General features: G+C 37.3%; 1 protein-coding gene across 2 annotated transcripts in view; it reads right to left on the bottom strand.

Moving 5' to 3' along the window:
• The window catches only part of ITPR2 (inositol 1,4,5-trisphosphate receptor type 2), a 497678-nt gene that overhangs the window by 242783 nt on the left and 234362 nt on the right, over positions 1-20533 (bottom strand). For both annotated transcript variants that reach the window (XM_032347608.1, XM_032347610.1), the window contains exons 33-34: positions 5871-5999; positions 4523-4643 (exon numbers count right to left, since the gene is read on the bottom strand). In XM_032347608.1, coding sequence (XP_032203499.1) covers positions 4523-4643; positions 5871-5999 — 250 coding nt within the window. The remainder of the gene's footprint in view (positions 1-4522; positions 4644-5870; positions 6000-20533) is intronic.

The raw sequence follows: 20533 nt of genomic DNA, 5'->3' as shown, positions 1-20533 counted from the left end.
TAAAGAAAAAATATATTTTGGAAGGGAAGCCAGTAGAACCTGCTCTGGTGCTTAATGGGAGTGAACAAAAGAGGACAATCGAATGTGACCAGTAAGGTTTTCAAAGAGCACTAACTATAAAGTAGTTATTCTTTAGAGTGGGGCAAAAATCTGCCTCTTCGCAGCTGCCCTCTATTTGTTATAATCTTAGTCCTGTAAAAGAAGTTCATGATCAACTCTGAATGTTGCGACTCTTAGGTCTTCCCTCAGACCTCTCTCCTGCTCCTAAATATTTCAAATGCTTTCAATCACCCTAAGGTGGGTTTAGCTCACTTTATTACAACGGCTGCTCACCTCTGAATGTCTCTTATTTTCATTATGTTTTTCTATGCACAGCAATTCAAGAACAAACAATTCCATCACAAAGCAGGATTTGCTTTCCGCCTTCTTCATCCTAGACAATAGCTTTGGGATCAGCACCTCATAATCATTGTCCCTGAGAGACTAACAGGGGAAACAAGATAAGGACTTAGGACAGGACAGGCTATGACCAAATGAAGACTGTTAGGAAAGTATAAGTGGTCAAATGGGGCCAAGTTCAGCTCTGGATATGGGAGTTAAGAAGGGAGGAATTTGAACAAAAACTTTGAATAATGGGAAAGATGCCAACAGGTAGCAGTGGTGGAAACTGGGGAGAGAAAGAAAATGAACAAAACAGAGAATGAGAACAAGTAAAACAGAGACTGAGAAAGTAAGGGACAGCATGAGCAAGGCATGGGATGTCGTATCCATCCACTGTCACAGGAGGTGTGTGGGAACCAGCGAGGAAGGAGGTCGGAGAGGTAAGGTAGGGCTGAGCTGTAGGGGCCATGAACGGGACAAAGAGAACTCCATGATGCTCACTTTGTTAGACAAAGGGACAACGCTGAAGACTGAGGACATTGTTGCTGATGTTTTTAAACCAGCAGAGAGCATTTCACTTCAAGATGACTCTGTTAGCAGACTTCTTTAGGTGAAGAAAGACAGGAAGAGAGAACACTGAATAATTCCTACAGTGATGAGGGGTGAAACAGGCCTTTATGGAGGGGAAGGAAAGAGAGGTACAAATGCCGAGGTAGAGTGGGAATAAAATTTCTAGAGCTTCCTAACCGCTCAGGCGGAAAGAACAAACGTGCCTTCTCACAAAGATAAAATGTGATTTTACACGAAAGCATCATTCTTCCAGACCTACCTTGATTACAGACTTAGATATAAGTTTTGACGTCCTTGCTATCACACATGTCTTTAAACCATACAGAAAGCCACTAAAATATCCTGTGAAATCACAAGGTTTGGGCCAGGAGAGGACTGGTAGGAAATGAAATCTTATAACGGAAATAAAAGATATCTTTAGACTAATATAATGTCAGTGACTATTTTAAATCCCCAAAGTACAAGAAATACCACTGAAGTGGGGAGTCAGATGGAAAACACAGCGTGGGGTCTCCCCTGTGGCTGAAAGTTCTTCGTGTCAGTTTTTAAATGTTATAAACAGTGTGCCTTCTGTGTTCTGCAGAGGCCAACTGGTGTCCCCTGTACCCCATCAATTGCATTTGTTAAATACTGAGCGGGAAAGAGGGGGAGGATGAAGGGGACGAGAAGAAAAAGAAGGTGGTGGAAGAGGAGGAGGATAGAGAAAGAAAGAAGGAAGAAGAGGGGAGGCTGCCTTAAAATGTTAAAATACAGAAATAGACTTGGCAGCTAGGACAATGTATTCCTATGTTAAAAAAATAAAGATCATCTTATGTCTTTGCTTTTCCTTTGGATTTTATCTTTTAATGATTAGTATATTGCCCAGATGACTTCATCCAAATAAAAATGCTGTTAGTACTGTTTCATTATAGCTTAAACAGTATATTATTAAAACACTCAGAGGTTATACTAAAGCATGAACAGAACCAGATTCACCTATAATTTTACCATTCAGAGATAATCAAGGTTAATATTTTATTTTTATCCTTCTGGACATTTTGTTATGTGTATTTTTTCAAGTAAGAATTAGCTTCTCTCTCTCTCTTTTTTTTTTTTTTGAAGTATTAATTTGAGAGAGAGAGATAGAGAAAGAGAGAGAGAGAACAGAGGCAGAGGGAGAGGGAGAAGTGACTCCCGCTGAGCAGAGAGCCCAATGTAGGGCTCAATCCCAGGACCCTGGGATCATGACCTGAGCTGAAAGCAGATGCCTAACCAACCAAACCACCCAGAGATGCCAAGCATTAGCTTCTCTTTTGTGCCCTTCTTTATTTTTGACATAATACTTATTGTCCTCTTCATTTCTTCCCGTCTTGAAATGTTCAGTCCTAAAGTCTGCCAGATGAGCACAGCAAAGTTAAGCATCAGCCCTGGGCAAGAAGGACACACGAGGATGAGGCGATCTAGAGCTCGAGTGCAAAAAGAAGTGGAAGGTGCCTGCGTAGGAGGCTGGCCAGGCAGTGGACAATCAGAACTTGGTGGGGTGAGGAGCATATCAGCTGCTGGGGGACAGCCTGGCCCAGGTACCAAAGAGTGAGCCAGCAGAGTCAGAGGCCAAGCCCATGGAAAAAGGTCTCTCAGCAGCCTGAGGTAGACTGTGGGAACCTACTGGAGGTGAGGAGGATGCCTCCATAGAGGGGTGTCAGGGGCCACGCTGCCAGGGGACACATCCTTGTGGGGTCTGGCCCTGCATGTGGTACCTAAGCCCAAGTGGGCTGTGAGAAGGGTGGATGTGTGTGGAGGAGGGTTTCCGGGACAGTTGAAGCATTCAACTCATCAGGTATTTGAGGAGAGCCAGTGTCCTCACAAAAGGAACTTTTTTCTTTTTTTTTTTTTTTTTAAGATTTTATTCATTTACTTGAGAGAGAGACAGAGAGAGAGAGAGAGAGCATGAGAAGGGGGAGGGTCAGAGGGAGAAGCAGACTTCCTGCCAAGCAGGGATCCCGATGTGGGACTCAATCCCGAGACTCCAGGATCGTGACCTGAGTCGAAGGCAATCACTTAACCAACTGAGCCACACAGGCACCCCACAAAAGAAACTTTTAAATCCAATAATAGCAAAGCTCTTCCTTTATTAAACAATTTTATAGCCCTCAAAATAATAGTATAATATTCTCTCATGTTTTTAATTTTTCTCTTAAGTATTTAATATTTTTATTATTATTGTGAATAATGTGTTTTACACACTGTTTCTTTTTGGCATACAGAAAATGTATCCAGTTTAATACTTACTTATAATTAATCACTGAGATGAACTCTCTTAGTTTCTTAGCTCTAATGTTTTTAAATTGATCCTCTTAGGTTATCTTGGGTTTTTAATTCAAATTAAAATTGAGCAGTTATTAAATCTTGTTAATACACAGTCACTTGTGTCCAATCGCAGATGGGGGAAAGACAAAAAAAATATAAATGGCCATTAATTAGTTAAATCATTGGTTCATTTATCAAATATTTACTGAGCATATATTATAGCCCTTGCCAAGTTACCTAATCTGGATAATTCTGTTTTTCTCAGCTGTGTAATGTAAATAATCAAAGAACCTATCCAAGCATTAAATGAGACAAATCAGGCAAATTGCTCAGCAATGCACATGGCGAGTTCTCAATAAACGGCAGCGGCGATGACATACACTAGAAGCTTCCCTTCCCAGTGCTGCATCAGTTGAGACAATGGTCAAGCTCATCTGTTCTTTTAAGTCCAATATTTCTTTTTCTGCCTCCCCTCTGCCATCTGGAGAATGGCCCTAATTAACTTGAAAGAAAGAAAGGACTTTTCAAGAGGGGCACCTGGGTGGCGCAGTTGGTTGAATATCTGCCTTCCGCTCAGGTCATGATCCCAGAGTCCCGAGATCGAGTCCCACATCATGCTCCCTGCTCAGTGGAGAGCCTGCTTCTCCCTCTGACTCTGCTGTTCCTCCTGTTTGTGCTCTCTCTCAAATAACTAACTAAATAAAAATCTTTAAAATGGAAGGAAGGAAGAGGAATTTATGAGAAACTCCCTCTAAAATCTATTAACCTTCCTTTTGCTGTAATCCCTTTGCCTTCCATTTCATTTATAATTTCTGAAGGCTTCTATATACAACAGGCTCTTAGTAAACACTGACAGATTTCAGACCAAATTGGAAAACTAAAAAACCCTGAAAAGGTCCCACTGCCCTATGAAGGTATTAGCATATCAGGCTACTTAATGGACAAGACAGTTCCATAACGAAGTCTGAGACAACAATGAAACTAAACTCATGCCTGTGAAATCTTCTGAGCTATAGTAAAGTGTCATATATAACATTATGATTAGAAATACAAGTAAATAAAAGAATTTTGAAATTTTGAAAAAAGAAATGCAAGAATCATCTTCCCCTCCCAAAAACGTATGCTGCAACATTCAGAAGCGTTTGCTGGTCATTGCTCTTCAGCTTGAGAGAAACTTTTCTCATTAAGTCGTAAACTGGAAACCTGCTTGTGTTGGCCAGGAGCCAAAAGAAAAAATTTCTTTCATGAAATGCAAAAGCAAGTGAAACCCGCCATTCTGACTTACCCACTTCTGCCAGAGTTCTGATACAAGACTCCACGGAGGACTTCTGCGCTGGGTTTGGCCAGGTACAATTGTAAATTCTGAAGGCAGATTGCAGCAGCTGAATAAAAACTGGCTGATGTGTCTGAAAGCAGAAAGGAGTATGCAAATAGGCCACTAAGCCATTAACACTCCTAACATGACATCTATGCATTATCAAAAAGGCTCATCGAAATAAAACACAATCCAGTCTTTTTTGAGCAGCGGCACCATTGATAGAATATCTCATTCAACAAATATTCATTATGTCCCCACTTCGTGACAGGCACCATGCCAGATGCTACAGAAAATCAATTATTTGCATTTTAACTACAGACTTAATCAGAAAAAATTTGGCATCTCTTGAAGCCAATGACTTGAACTTCAATATTTTTAAAATAATCTCTGGGTTATTTCCAAGTGTAAGTAGAGCAGGTGTTCTGAGTTTGTTTGATTGACTGCATGTTTTGGTTTTATATGATGTGCAAGGATAGGAGACACCAATTCAGACCTACAGAAACAATTTCATATGGTTCTCATAGTTTAAATGTTTTCCCTAAAGAAAGTATAATTGAAAATGAAATTTTTATAAGGGTAATACACAGTCACTATAGAATTTTAGGGAACCACAGAAATGAAAATCTACAATAACCCTACCATGTAGAGATAATCAGTATAAACATTTTGAATATATTTACCTCCTGAGTTTTTCTAGGTATATAGGCACATATGTCCTTTATACACACAAGTTCGGATGGTACTCTAATGCAATGCTGGGTACTGTTTCACTTAATATTACTTCATAATCATTTTCCTTAGTCATAAATATTTCTTTTAAAACATGATTTTCCCTTTGCTATGTAATAAGCCACCCGATGGACACAAATAATTTATTTAGCTATTCCCCTATTTGTAGTCATTTAAGGCTGATGTCAGTTTTTTAAGTATTAGAAATACTTGAATGAAAATCTTAGTATATAAATTCCTGCTAATTCTTTCAGGATTAATTACTAAGGTGGAATTTATTGAGTCAAATGTCTATCCATTGAAAAAATCATTTATTGCAACATTTGGCAAACAGCCAATATACTGATATGAATGTTTCTGTTATGCTTGGAGGAAAAATAGGAATAATTCAGTTTGAAGATGGGGCCTCTTTATTTAAAATAAAGCTTGGTAACCTCAGAAAGGGGCAGAACAATAAATAATATGAGAGAAAACTGACCTTCAGAAGTATAGGAAATGACTTCCTGACCATGTTAAAATTTTTCTTAACTCAAATAAGATAAATTCTGTGTGACAGAATGTGCCTGTATTTTTTAGCTTACATTACCTGGAGGCTGGTACTGTTGTCTGAGAAGGGGGAATTAAAGAAGCCGCTCACAATGTTCATTATTGACTCAGTGACACACTTCTCCAAGAAGGTGTCTGCGTGTTTCCTATCCGTGGTTGTGTTGCAAACCTGGAGAGAAAAACTGAATAACTCAATACGCTCCTACCACATCTTTGAATTCTAACTCAGTACTGAAACCTTGTAAAAATTGCTCTGAAATTGTTAACTATAACATTTCTTCTGCTTTTGAAAGTTGATTTGAATAGGTACATTTCTGCCAAAAATCTACTAAAATTTTATCATTCTTTTGTAGCTGTTCCTTTCAGTTTGGTTGTCATTTCATCTCGGACCAGAATTCTTTTGCAAATGCCCCCAGTCCCTTCCTCCTGCTCTGCTTCTCCATACTTTGGCACACCAACCTTCTCCTTCTGTCCCCAAGCATGGCTTTGCTGGAAAACGCCCTTTCACTCAATGTGAGGAAATCAAAGAATAAACAGTCATTATAAGAAAGTGGTGAATGTAATTAGCAATGTTTTTTATCTCTACATATTTTCACTTATAATACCTGGCCCAGATTGGAGGATGCCAAGAGAAGACATTTGGCAAGGAAAATAGAAAGCTAAAAGAAGATAAAGCTCTTTCCAACACTTTAGACCTTTTCATCCGTAGCATAAATACGTGGGCAGAAGTGAGACTTTCCCTGCTTCCTTCCCTGTAGCGCTGAGCACGAAGAGATGATACTCACACTAAAGATAAACCAGAAAAGAACACAGGCCTGGTTCCTGCCCTGAGTTTCATATGTGATTAAATGAGGCAGAAATTGGTCATTTTGTGAAACAAGCCACAAATTTCCAAATACATCAGGGTAGACAAATTGCAAAAGCGAAGATACATGATTAAAAACAAATGAAAAAAAAAAGCTGGGCAATAAAAAGAAACATGAAGATAAAAACAAGAAGAAAAGAAAATGGGAGGGCAAAGCACAGGGTGTGAGAAAACCCTGCAAAACTGGGGCAGAGTAACAACATTTCAATATTCACACAGTGACGGTAGGGAAATGTGGTGGCCAGATGTTCCAGATGTTCTTAGACAATCCAAATTTCTACATCACTTCTTTTTCTTCTCAGTAAGGTGATTAACCAAAAGAATAAGTAACTATAATTTAATCTGATACTGCTTTAAAAACCTTTCACACAAATAAATTCACAAAAGGGAAAAATTCCCATCTCAAATGTGTGTCCTGATGTTTTAGTTGGGGAAATAACAGTATTTGCTAAATGCAGGTAAAAGAAAGAGCACAGAGATTGCTTTGCTTCTAAATCACTTCCCATCAGGGCTCTTCATTTTTTCCTCATCTAGGAAGTGACACTTCCCTGACTGGGTTGAATTAGAACCACTCCCACCGGTTCTGCAGGGACCAGTGCAGTTAAAGGAAATAAATGATATCAAATTATGCAATCTTTTAAGCTAGTGTTCCAGCAGGTAACATAGTGCCTGGCATATACAACATGTTCAATTAATGTCTGGGGCATGAATGAATCAATTCATTTTAAAAATGAAAGAATAAGAAGAACAGAAAGACTTTTACGTTGTTTCAAGGTTCACTCTGGGTTAGGATGTATTTGTGAAACATTGGGACTAAAAATTGAACGTGATCCCAGCACTAATATCAAATTAGTTTTCCCATGATGGACATGACATAGGATTTATTTCATTTAGTATCTTTCCAGCACTGGCTTTGATATACTGAAATTTTCAGATTCACAGGATAAAAATATATTACAGTTGAAAAGGTAGCTGACTGAATCCACCATAACCCACCCCAATAGCCTTCTTCCTCATCCAGTGACATTTCACACAATCATGGCGTGTGTGGGGGGGGGTGCTCTACAGACCTATTGCAGCACCATATTGAATTACCTGCAACTGGACATTTGCTAAAGAATCACTCAGAAATTTGTGTTAGTGGGTTAGTATAAAAACTTTCCTCAAAATCCTAGGTTTACAAAACTACGTGGAACCTATTCCTCAATTCCTTTGAACAAGAAATTCAGTTTTCAATATATTTTTTCTTGCCCATACAAATGATAACATTTTTGTTCTTCCAAAACCTTGCAGCCTACATTGCAATATCATGGATAGGCAAAACATGTAAGAAGCCACTTTACTTATTACAATCTTTTAAAAACTTTCCAGTAAAGGGGCACCTGGGTGGCTCAGTGGGTTAAGCCTCTGTCTTCGGCTCAGGTCATGATCTCAGGGTCCTGGGATTGAGCCCCACATTGGACTCTCTGCTCAGCAGGGAGCCTGCTTCCCCCTATCTCACTCTACCTGCCTCTCTGCCTACTTGTGATCTCTCTCTCTCTCTGTCAAATAAATAAATAAATCTTATAAAAAAAAAAAAAGCCTTTGAGGAAAAAAAAAGAACCCCCAAAATAACAATATTTCTTTTTCCATTTTTCTTTTATTAATTTTAAATGCCTCATTCCCATATATTGGAAGTGATCCCCAAAAAGGATATCACATTAACTTTTTTGTGTATTACATGTATTTTCAAAGTTTCGATCTATTTGCACATATTATTTGCATACCATTATTTCCTATAAAACATGTCCCCATGTGATTCTCTAAACATTTATTTTAAAAGGTTATGTAATAACACTGGGTATTATATGCAACTAAGGAATCATTGAACACTACATCAAAAACCAATGATGTACTGTATGTTGGATAACTAACATAATAAAAATAAATAAATATAGTTGGAATTTCAAGCAATTACAAAAAATAACATAGGGGAGGAGTCAAGATGGCAGAGAAGTAGGAGGCTGAGACAACATCAGGTAGCAGGAGATCAGCTAGATAGCTTATCAAGCCATTCCAAACACATAACAAATCCAACAGGAGACTGAAGAGAAGAAGAGTAACAATTCTAGAAACAGAAAATCGACCACTTTCTGAAAGGTAGGACTGGTGGAGAAGTGAATCCAAAGCAATGGGAAGATAGACCGCAGGGAGAGGGGCTGGCTCCCGGCAAGTGGTGGAACAACAGAGCACAAAACCAGGACATTTAAAAGACTGTTCCGCTAAGGGACATCGCTCCAGAGGCTAAACCAGGGTGAAGCCCACTCAGGGATGGCGTGGCCCCAGGTCCTGCAGGGCCAAAGAAGGATCAGGGGTGTCTGAGTGTTGCAGAGCTTGCAGGTATCAGAGCAAGGAAACTGGCTACAGAGACAGAGCCGAGGAGTGAGCTCTCAACTCGGGATTACCTTAAACTGTAATCCGTGGCACAGGCCAATGCTCTGTGAGTGGGGTCCCACAAGATCCAGGGAGACCCTCCCCCGGAAGAGCTCAGGGAACTGCGGGGTTCGGAGACTCCAGGTGGAGCTATGTGCCAGAGACAGAGATGCTTGGTCAGAGGCTGGGTGAGGTCTGAGCGGGGCCAGAGGCCAGGGAGACAGGAGTGATTGAGCGTTTTTCTCTGAGGGCGCACTGAGGAGTGAGGTTCTGAGCTCTTGGCTCCTGAGGGCCAGAGATTGGGAGGCCGCCATTTTCATTCCCATCCTCCAGAACTCTATGGAAAGTGTTCAGTGAACAAAAGCTCCCAAAAGCAAACCTGAGTGGATTACTTAGCCTGGGCCCTGGTAAGGGCAGTGCAATTCTGCCTCAGGAAAAAACACTTGAAAATCATTACAACAGGCACCTCCCCCAAAAGTTCAACAAGAAATCCAGCCAAGACCAAGTTCACTTACCAAGGAGAACAGTGGAATTACAGAAGAGGAGAAAGAAAACCATGGAATTCATGGCTGTCACCCATGATTCTTTAGTCTTGCAAAGTTAATTAATTCTAACTTTTTTTTCTGCTAAATTTTTTTGAACTTTTAACTTTTCCTCTTTGTAACGTTTTTTAACTACTTTATTTTAACAATACCTTTCCTAAAAATATATTTTTAAACCTTCATTATTATAGTCATATTTCATCCTTCATTGTATCTAACTTTATTTTTTGTATACACATAGGGGTTTTTTTCTTCTAAAAAATATGGGGTACAACTTCTTCTAATAGATAAAAATACACCCTAAATCTAGCACCGGGCTTGCTCTAGTCTCCAGCCTGAGCAAATTCTCTCCACTTTCTTTTTCTTTATTCTCCTTTTTTAGAAATTAAGTTTTTTTTCATATTTATAGTCATATTCCATCCCTTAATTCTGTTTACCCTTATATACGTTTTTCATTCTTTAAAACTTGGGGAGGTAGTTTCTTCTAAGAGACCAAATTACACCCAAATTTAAGTGGGTGACCCTGTTCTAGTATATAGTATATAATATAAATATATTTTTTCCATTTTTATATTTTTTCCTTATTTGTTTTCTTTTTAAAATTTTTTTCCCTGAACTTCCTTTTACTCCCCTTTCTCCCCGACCCCTCGCGATTTGGAGTCTCTTCTGATTTCGCGATTTGGTTAAAACACATTTTCCTGGGGTCTTTGCCACCCATTTAGTATTTTATTTGCTCCTTCATATATTCTTATCTGGACAAACTGACAAGGCAGAAAAAATCACCACAAAAAAAAAGAACAAGAGGCAGTACCAAAGGCTAGGGACTTAATCAATATGGACATTGGTAATATGTCAGATCTAGAGTTCAGAATGATGATTCTCAAGGTTCTAGCCGGGCTCGAAAAATGCACGGAAGATATTAGAGAAATGCTGTCTGGAGAAATAAAAGCCCTTTCTGGAGAAATAAAAGAACTAAAATCTAACCAAGTTGAAATTTAAAAAGCTATTAATGAGGTGCAATCAAAAATGGAGGCTCTCACTGCTAGGATAAATGAGGCAGAAGAAAGAATTAGTGATATAGAAGACCAAATGACAGAGAATAAAGAAGCTGAGCAAAAGAGAGACAAACAGCTACTGGACCACAAGGGAATAATTCAAGAGATAAGTGATACCATAAGAAGAAACAACATTAGAATAATTGGGATTCCAGAAGAAGAAGAAAAAGAGAGGGGGGCAGAAGGTATATTGGAGCAAATTATTGTAGAGAATTTCCCTAATATGGCAAAGGGAACAAGCATCAAAATCAAGGAGGTGCAGAGAACCCCCCTCAAAATCAATGAGAATTGGTCCACACCCCATCATTTAATAGTAAAATTTACAAGTCTTAGCGACAAAGAAAAATTCCTGAGAGCAGCCCGGGACAAGTTTATAATATACAATGGTTAAAATATTAGATTGGCAGCTGACTTATCCACAGAGACCTAGCAGGCCTGACAGAACTGGCTTGATATATTCAGAGCACTAAACAAGAAAAACATGCAGCCAAAAATACTATATCCAGCTAGGCTATCATTGAAAATAGTAGGAGAGATAAAAAGCTTCCAGGACAAACAAAAACTGAAAGAATTTGCAAACACCAAACCAGCTCTACAGGAAATATTGAAAGGGGTCCTCTAAGCAAAGAGAGGCCTTAAAAGTAGTAGATCAGGAAAGAACAGAGACAATATACGGTAACAGTCACCTTACAGGCAATACGATGGCACTAAATTTATATCTCTCAATAGTTGCCCTGAATGTAAATGGGCTAAATGTCCCAATCAAAAGACACAGGGTATCAGAATGGATAAGAAAACAAAACCCATTAATATGTTGCCCACAAATAACTCATTTTAGATCCAAAGACACCTCCAGATTTAAAGTAAGGGGGTGGAAAACAATTTACCATGCTAATGGACATCAGACGAAAGCTGGGGTGGCAATCCTTATATCAGATCAATTAGATTTTGAGCCAAAGACTATAATAAGAGCTGAGGAAGGGCATATCATACTCAAAGGGTCTGTCCAACAAGAAGATTAACAATTTTAAATATCTACACCCCTAACATGGGAGCAGCCAACTATATAAACCAATTAATAACAAAATCAAAGAAACACATCTACAATAACACAATAATAGTGGGGAACTTTAACACTCCCCTCACTGAAATGGACAGGAAGAAATAGAAAACCTGAACAAACCCATAACCAGTAAAGAGATTGAAACAGTCATCAAAAACCTCCAAACAAACAAAAGCCCAGGGCCAGACAGCTTCCCAGGGGAATTCTATTAAACATTGAAAGAACTAATTCCTATTCTCCTGAAACTATTCCAAAAAATAGAAATGGAAGGAAAACTTCCAAACTCATTTTATGAGGCCAGCATCACTTTGATCCCCAAATCAGACAAGGATCCCATCAAAAAAGAGAACTACAGACCAATATCCTTGATGAACACAGATTAGAAAATTCTCACCAAAATACAAGGCAATAGGATCCAACAGTACATTAAAAGGACTATTCACCATGACCAAGTGGGATTTATTCCAGGGATGCAAGGTTGGTTCAACATCCACAAATCAATCAATGTGATACAATACATTAATAAAAGAAAGAACAAGAACCATATGATACTCTCAATAGATGCAGAAAGAGCAGTTGACAAAGTACAGCATCCCTTCCTCATCAAAACTCTCCAAAGTGTAGGAATAGATGGCACATTCCTCAATATTATCAAAGCCATCTACGAAAAACCCACTGCAAATATTCTCAATGGAGAAAAACTGAGAGCTTTTCTGCTAATGTCAGGAACACAGCAGGGATGTCCGTTATCACCACTGCTATTCAACATAGTACTACAAGTACTAGCCTCAGCAATCAGACAACAAAAAGAAATTAAAGGCATCCAAATCGGCAAAGAAGTCAAACTATCACTCTTTGCAGATAATATGATACTTTATGTGGAAAACCCAAAAGACTCCACTACAAATCTGCTAGAACTTGTACAGGAATTCAGTAAAGTGTCAGGATATAATATCAATGCACAGAAATCAGTTGCATTTCTTTATACCAACAACAAGACAGAAGAAAGAGAAATTAAGGAGTCAATTCCATTTACAATTGTACCCCAAACCATAAGATACCTAGGAATAAACCTAACCAAAGAGGCAAAGAATCTCTACTCAGAAAACTATAAAGTACTCATAAAAGAAATTGAGGAAGACACAAAGAAATTGAAAAACATTCCATGCTCATGGACTGGAAGAACAAATATTGTAAAAATGTCTATGCGACCTAAAGCAATCTACACATTTAATGCAATCCCTCTCAAAATCCCATCCATTTTTTTCAAAGAAATGGAACAAATAATCCTAAAATTTATATGGAACCAGAAAAGATCTCATATAGTCAAAGGAATATTGAAAAAGAAAGCAAAGTTGGTGGCATCACAATTCCAGACTTCAAGCTCTTATTACAAAGCTGTCATCATCAAAACAGTACGGTACTGGCACAAAAACAGACACATAGATCAATGGAACAGAATAGAGAGTCCAGAAATAGACCCTCAACTCTATGGTCAACTAATCTTCGACAAAGCAGGAAAGAATGTCCAGTGGAAAAAAGACAGCCTCTTCAACAAATGGCGTTGGGAAAATTGGACAGCCACATGCAGAAAAATGAAATTGGACCATTTCCTTACACCACACATGAAAATAGACTCCAAATGGATGAAAGACCTCAATGTGAGAAAAGAATCCATCAAAATCCTTGAGGAGAACACAGGCAGCAACATCTTTGACCTCAGCCACAGCAACTTCTTCCTAGAAACATCACCAAAGGCAAGGGAAGCAAGGACAAAAATGAACTATTGGGACTTCATCAAGATCAAAAGCTTTTGCACAGCAAAGGAAACAGTTAACAAAACCAAAAGACAACTAACAGAATGGGAGAAGATATCTGCAAACAAAATATCAGATAAACGGCTAGTATCCAAAATCTATAAAGATTTTAGCAAACTCAACACCTAAAGAAGAAATAATCCAGTCAAGAAATGGGCAGAAAACATGAACAGACATTTCTGCAAAGAAGACATCCAGATGGCCAACAGACACATGAAAAAGTGCTCCACATCACTTGACATCAGGGAAATACAAATCAAAACCACAATGAGATAGCACCTCACACCAGTCAAAATGGCTAAAATTGACAAGTCAGGAAATGACAGATGCTGGTGAAGATGCAGAGAAGGGGGAACCCTCCTACGCTGTTGGTAGGAATGCAGGCTGGTGCAACCACTCTGGAAAACAGCATGGAGGTTCCTCAAAAAGTTGAAAATAGAGCCACCTTATGACCCAGGAATTGCACTACTGGGTATTTACCCTAAAGATACAAATGTAGTCACCCGAAGGGTCACGTGCATCCAATTGTTTATAGCAGCAATGTCTACAATAGCCAAACTATGGAAAGAACCTAGATGTCCACCAACAGATGAATGGATAAAGAAGATGAGATTATATATATATATATATATATATATATATATATTGGAATATAATGTAGCCATCAAAAGAAATAAAATCTTGCCATTTGCGAGGACATGGATGGAACTAGAGGGCATTATGCTTAACAAAATAAGTCAATCTGAATAAGACAACTATCATGTGATCTCCCTGATCTGAGGAAGTAGAGATGCAACATGGGGGGTTAGGGGTTTAGGAAAAGAATAAATGAAACAAGATGGGATTGGGAGGGAGACGAACCATAAGAGACTCTTAATCTCACAAAACAAACTGAGGGTTGCTGCGGTGGGGAGAGGGTGGTGGGATTATGGACACTGGGGAGGGTATGAGCTATGTTAAGTCCTGTGAAGTCTGTAAACCTGGCCATTCACAGACCTATACCCCTGGGGCTAATAATACAATATATGTTTATAAGAAAATTTAAAAATTAAAAAAATTAAAATTAAAATTAAAGGTTGCATCATACCAATGCACCATCATGTTTTAATCCATTTTTGGAGTAAACTGAGGTATACATAACCAAAAAATATAAATCACTTTCCTGTTTTCCTAGTTATTTCATTCTTACTGGTCTTTTATGTGATTTCCCTACTTTTTTTTTTTCTTTTTTGCAACTATAACAAATTGTGCAAAATTCTTATATTTACTTTTAGATTTTTGGCATATATTCTACCAAAAGAGGAATCATTGGATGAGGCTAAATAGGCAGTTTTATACTGTTGCTGATCCTCGAAAATAATAAATTTACAATGTTAGCTACAGCTTATATGTAGATACACAAGACGGCCCCCCATCATTACCAACTAACTCTTGTTTTCAGTTCCAGTTGGATCAGCTGATATGATGACAAAACAGAAGGGGTGAGAAAGAATTCAGAGGCCTGAGTGGGCCTCTGCCTCTAACCCCATCTCCTCTTCCTCACAGAGGTTTCAGCAGTGTCTGCATCTCTGGAAGCAGCCCTCACTGAGTCCATCGGCAGTGTCCCCAGTAACAATGGTGCTGCCTTCGGCCCTTTATGCCTGGGTGCAAACAGCTTTGCAGTGTTCCCAATTCCTGGGTGCACCCCTGTGCCTTCTTGGTCCCTTTCACACTGCCCACGTCTCCTGGAGGAGGCCATCTGGTTCCCACGGAAACTGACTGTACTTTCTGTAAATTATTATTTTCACCAGTTTAATGACACTTAAAAAAGTTATTTTGTTTTTCTGACATTGCTAATGAGGCTTGGCACTTTCCATGTAATCACTTCCTGCCTACATTTTGTTATGTATGGATGATTCCAAATCTTCTAACCACTTTAAGTAAGGCCTGGATAACGACTGGTACATGCCGTATCTTTTAACATTTTTCACAAGCTCTTGTTGAGCTCTTTCCCATATATTTTTCATATTCAGATTTTTTTTTTATTTAGAATGTTCATTTTACTACATTTCATTGTATCAAGTAATTCTTAGCATTCAGGTATTATAGTTTATTTAGATCATTTCTATTTAGTTAACATAAAGAAGAAAAAAGCCTCCCTTCCACAAAAGCAAAGGACATTTTACACATTTTGTTCTAGTTTTTTATTGGAATCCTCCTCCATCCCTGTAACCTGACTCCCATTCAACTATTTATGCTATCTGGCAGTCTGCTGCTGTGGTGACCTGATTTACTGATTCTGATCAATTTTTTCCCACATTGATATCCAACTATCCTCCAAACATTTACTAAACAGTGATTTCTCGTCTCACTCTTAGGCTGCTTGAGGTGTGTCATGTCAGTAATTAGTATTTAAAGCTCTCCGTTATATTCCATATATCATTATTTTTAAAATATTTTAAAATCTCTGTAAAGTATTATAAAATATTAAAAGAAACCCAAACTCCATGTATCATTATTTTTCAAATTGTTTGTTTAAATTATTATTATTTAAATTAAAGCTAAATATTGGGGTGCCTGGGTAGTTCAGTCAGTTAAGCATCGGCCTTTGGCTCAGGTCATGGTTCTAGGGTTCTGGGATTGAGCCCTGCATTGGGCTCCTTACTCATCAGGAAGCCTGCTTCTCCCTCTCCCTCTGTAGCTCCCCCTGCTTGTGCTCTCTCTCTCTCTCAAATAAATAAAAACTTTTTAAAAAATTAATTAAAGCTAAATATTGGATTAGGAGATAGGACAGTGAACCAAATAAAATAAAGTCCCTACTCTATAAGAGCTTTTTTCCTAATCAAGAAAGACACACAATAGATAATACTAGTAGAAGATAGAGCAAATAGGATACTTCAGAGAAAAATAAAAAGGGGCAAGCTGTACAGGGAAGACGATAGCTCCTTTTTATGCTGCAGGAAGAGGGGGCAAGGTTAAGGATTACCATTCACTTAACTTGCTTGGGGAACCTCTCTGGATAAGATGACATTTTAACAAAAACAACGAAAGAAGTGAGGAAACAGCCATGGAGGATTCTGGGGAAAGAGCAAGTGAAAATCTGCCTCCCTCAGTAGAACATAAGTCCCTGGACCTGGGAAACTAGCTTGACTTGCTCACCACCGCACACGCAGGACCTCAGCACACAGTAGGTATAAAATAATTTGTTGAAAAGCAAATATGAAACAACATGTCTAGACATGATTATGTCTGACATTTCTCCCCGTGCATGTATGATGTCCCTTTTCTCTTCCAATCTAAAGTGACTACTACTCTTCCAAAGATGACAGATGGGCTTTAAAAGTTAGATGCTAGAGCAGCACTGTCCAATAGGACTTTCTGCCAATGATGGAAATCCGTATCTGTGATGTCCAACACATGTGCTTACTGGGCACTTGAAAGATGGCTCTGTGCCACCGAGGAACAGGATTTTCCATCCGATTTAATTTTACCTAATTAAAATTTAAATTTAAATTTAAATGTGGCAAGCTGCTACCCCACAGGATAGGGGAGCTCTAGAGCCAGTAACATACTTCGATCACACAGACCAAGGAATACAAATCCTAAAGATCCTTGTAGACAGTACGCATGTCCCTCTAAAGAGCTGAGGTAATATCATATATTTATTTTAATTTGCATCCCTTCATTCATGGGGCCAAAACTTCCAAACATTTGCTTTTACATATCTCCTTTTTTATTTTCTTTAAATTTTTTTAAAGATTTTTTTAAATTTTTTTTATTTTTAAAAATTTTATTTACTTACCTGTCAGAGACAAAGAGAGAGAGTGTGAGCATAAGCACGGAGAAAGGCAGACAGAGGGAGAAGCAGGCTCCTCAGTGAGCAAGGAGCCCAATGTGGGACTCGATCCCAGAACCCCAGGACCACAACCTGAGCCAAGGCAGATGCTTAACCAACTGAGCCACCCAGGCATCCTTAAACATCTCCTTTTTAGATGAGTCATCAGTTCATACACTCAGTTGGCTTTCTTAGAATTCTAAACTAATATTTTTCTTAATATCCATATATATTAATTGTAGGAACCCTGAAAAAATACAGAAAAGCACAAAATGGAAATGAAGATTATTTATAATACAAAAATCCAGATAAAACAATGGTAAACCTCTTAGAAGCCATTCTTCTTAATCTTTGTGCTCCACCATGTATATTTTCCATAACTGAAATTATTCTAGATAATCAGTTTTGTCTTCTCCTTTTCAGACTCATCACTCAACCATTAGCACTTCCCACATTATTAAAAATCCTCGAGAAATAATCTCAATGACTCTATAACATCAATCTCATAGATATATCATAATTTATTGAACCATTTCTCTATTATTAAATTTTGAAACTATTTCTTACTGTATATTACTATAACAGCATGTTGAGCTCCTACGACCATAAATCCTTGATATCATTTCTAATTACTTCCAAGGACAGATTCTTGGAAGGTAATTATTTGATACATTAAAAAGGTATGAAGGTTTCCTTTAATGTATTACCAAAATGCTTTTCAGAAAGACAGCATGAATTTACATTCTCATCAGCAAAGTATGTGAATGAACCAACATTTAATATTATCTCTTTACTTTTATCTTTTGCCCTTACAACTTTGATAGTTAGAAACTGGATCTTATTCTTCTTTGTATTTTTAAAAAATTATTAACAGTTGACTTTTTTTTTCAGGGGTTTACTTTTATTTCCTGCTCTATAAGTCATGAATGCTTGGGTCTTGACTATTTCATTATTAGATTGTTAGTGGTTTTCATATATATATTAAAAATATGTCCTTATATATACTCTTATATATATTCATATGTACATATATACATTATATATGTATATATACATATATAGTCTTAATACATTCATATATGCATACATACATATATACATATATGCTTTTCATATATATATAAAACATGTTCTTATATATATTCTTATACATTTTTATATACATTCATATGTGTATATATATTATATATGTATTCTTTATATATTTATATATACATACATATAAAATTATTAACAGTTGACTTTTTTTTCAGGGGTTTACTTGTATTTCCTCCTCTATAAGTCATGAATGCTTGGGTCTTGACTATTTCATTATTAGATTGTTAGTGGTTTTCATACATATATAAAAAGCATGTTCTTATATATATTCTTATACATTCCTATATACATTCCTATGTACATATATACATTATATATGTATATATACATAGATGTATTCATATATACATATATGTGTGTGTGTGTGTGTGTGTGTGTATATATTCTCTTTTTTTCTTTTTCAAGCATTGGGCCTTTAAAGATTTATTTTCTTTTTGAATGGGGAGTACATCAGTATTTGTTGTATGATCCTTTGTAAATATTAGTTGTTTTTGTCAGTAAAAATATCCCAGACATTTAAAAAAAAAAAAAAAGAAAAGATTTATTTTCTTATTTCAGAGTGTTGGGAGCAGAGGGAGTGGAAAAGAGAAACCCAAGCAGGCTCTGCACTCAGCATGGAGTCAGATATGAGGCTCGATTTCACAACCCAGAGAGCATGACCTGAGCCAAAACCAAGAGTCTGAAGCTCAACTGACTGAGTCATCCAGGTGTCCCAAAATCTTTATGTAAAGATTATTTAAGCCTTTTTTAAAATGCTCAGCAACTTTTTTCTATTTTGATTTTTTTATTGCTATGTGTGATGTTTTATGTACTTAAATTTGAAATTTTCAAAAAACAAAACATCTATTATTCTCCTTAGCTATTCTCATTCACTGCTTTTATGCTTAAAAAGAACCTCATCCGGGGCGCCTGGGTGGCTCAGTGGGTTAAAGCCACTGCCTTCAGCTTAGGTCATGATCTCAGGTCCTCGGATAGAGCCCCGCATTGGACTCTCTACTCGGCGGGGAGCCTGCTTCCTCCTCTCTCTCTGCCTGCCTCTCTGCCTACTTGTGGTCTCTCTCTGTCAAATAAATAAATAAAATCTTTTTTTTTTCAATATATTTTTTTAAAGATTTTATTTATTTATTTGACAGAGAGAGACCACTAGTATGTGGAGAGGCAGGCGGATAGAGGGGGAAGCAGGCTCCCCATGGAGCAGAGAGCCCAATGTGGGGCTTGATCCCAAGATCCTGGGATCATGACCTGAGCTGAAGGCAGAGACTTTAAACCACTGAGTCACCCAGGTGCCCCAATAAATAAAATATCTAAAAAAAAAAAAAAACAAAAAACAGAAGAACCTCATCCAAAGATAGATAAATAGCTACACATCATTTCCATCAATTTTTGTTACTCCACATTTATCTCTAAAATTTTAATCTAATTGCATTTTATGCTATTATATTATAAATTATATATAATATATATAACCTATATAACCTAACTATACTATTTATATGTATAATATATATAAATTGCAATTTATGCTATTATATTATAAATTATATATAATATATAATATATATAAATATGTTATTTATATATATAATATATATAAATTGCAATATATATAATTGCAATTTATGCAATTATAAATATGCTATTTATATATAATATATATAAATTGCAATATATATAATTGCAATTTATGCAATTATATAAATTGCAATTACATATATTATATATATATATATATAATAATAGTATATTTAGGTTAGAAACTGAGTTCAAGTTAGAAACTGAGTACATAAGAATCACTACTCTAGTGGAGCTTGTATTATTACTTTAATGTTACCAGGGTAAGCCAACTGCAGCTCCGGGGGCAAATCTAGCCATAACCACTTGCTTACATATTGTCTATGGCTCTTTTCCCTTCAGTAATTCCTATAACCATTGGGTCAGAGGCCTGAAAAGCTAAATTATTAACTACCTTGCTGTTCATGGAGAAAGTTTGCTCATCCCTGAAAATAACCAATCACTTCCTTACTAATGGTAATAATT

The sequence above is a fragment of the Mustela erminea genome, chromosome 6 (assembly GCF_009829155.1).
Source record: "Mustela erminea isolate mMusErm1 chromosome 6, mMusErm1.Pri, whole genome shotgun sequence".
Taxonomy (NCBI): Eukaryota; Metazoa; Chordata; class Mammalia; order Carnivora; family Mustelidae; genus Mustela; species Mustela erminea.
Note: the sequence above shows the minus strand (reverse complement) of the source record. Positions and strands in the feature narration are given on the sequence as shown.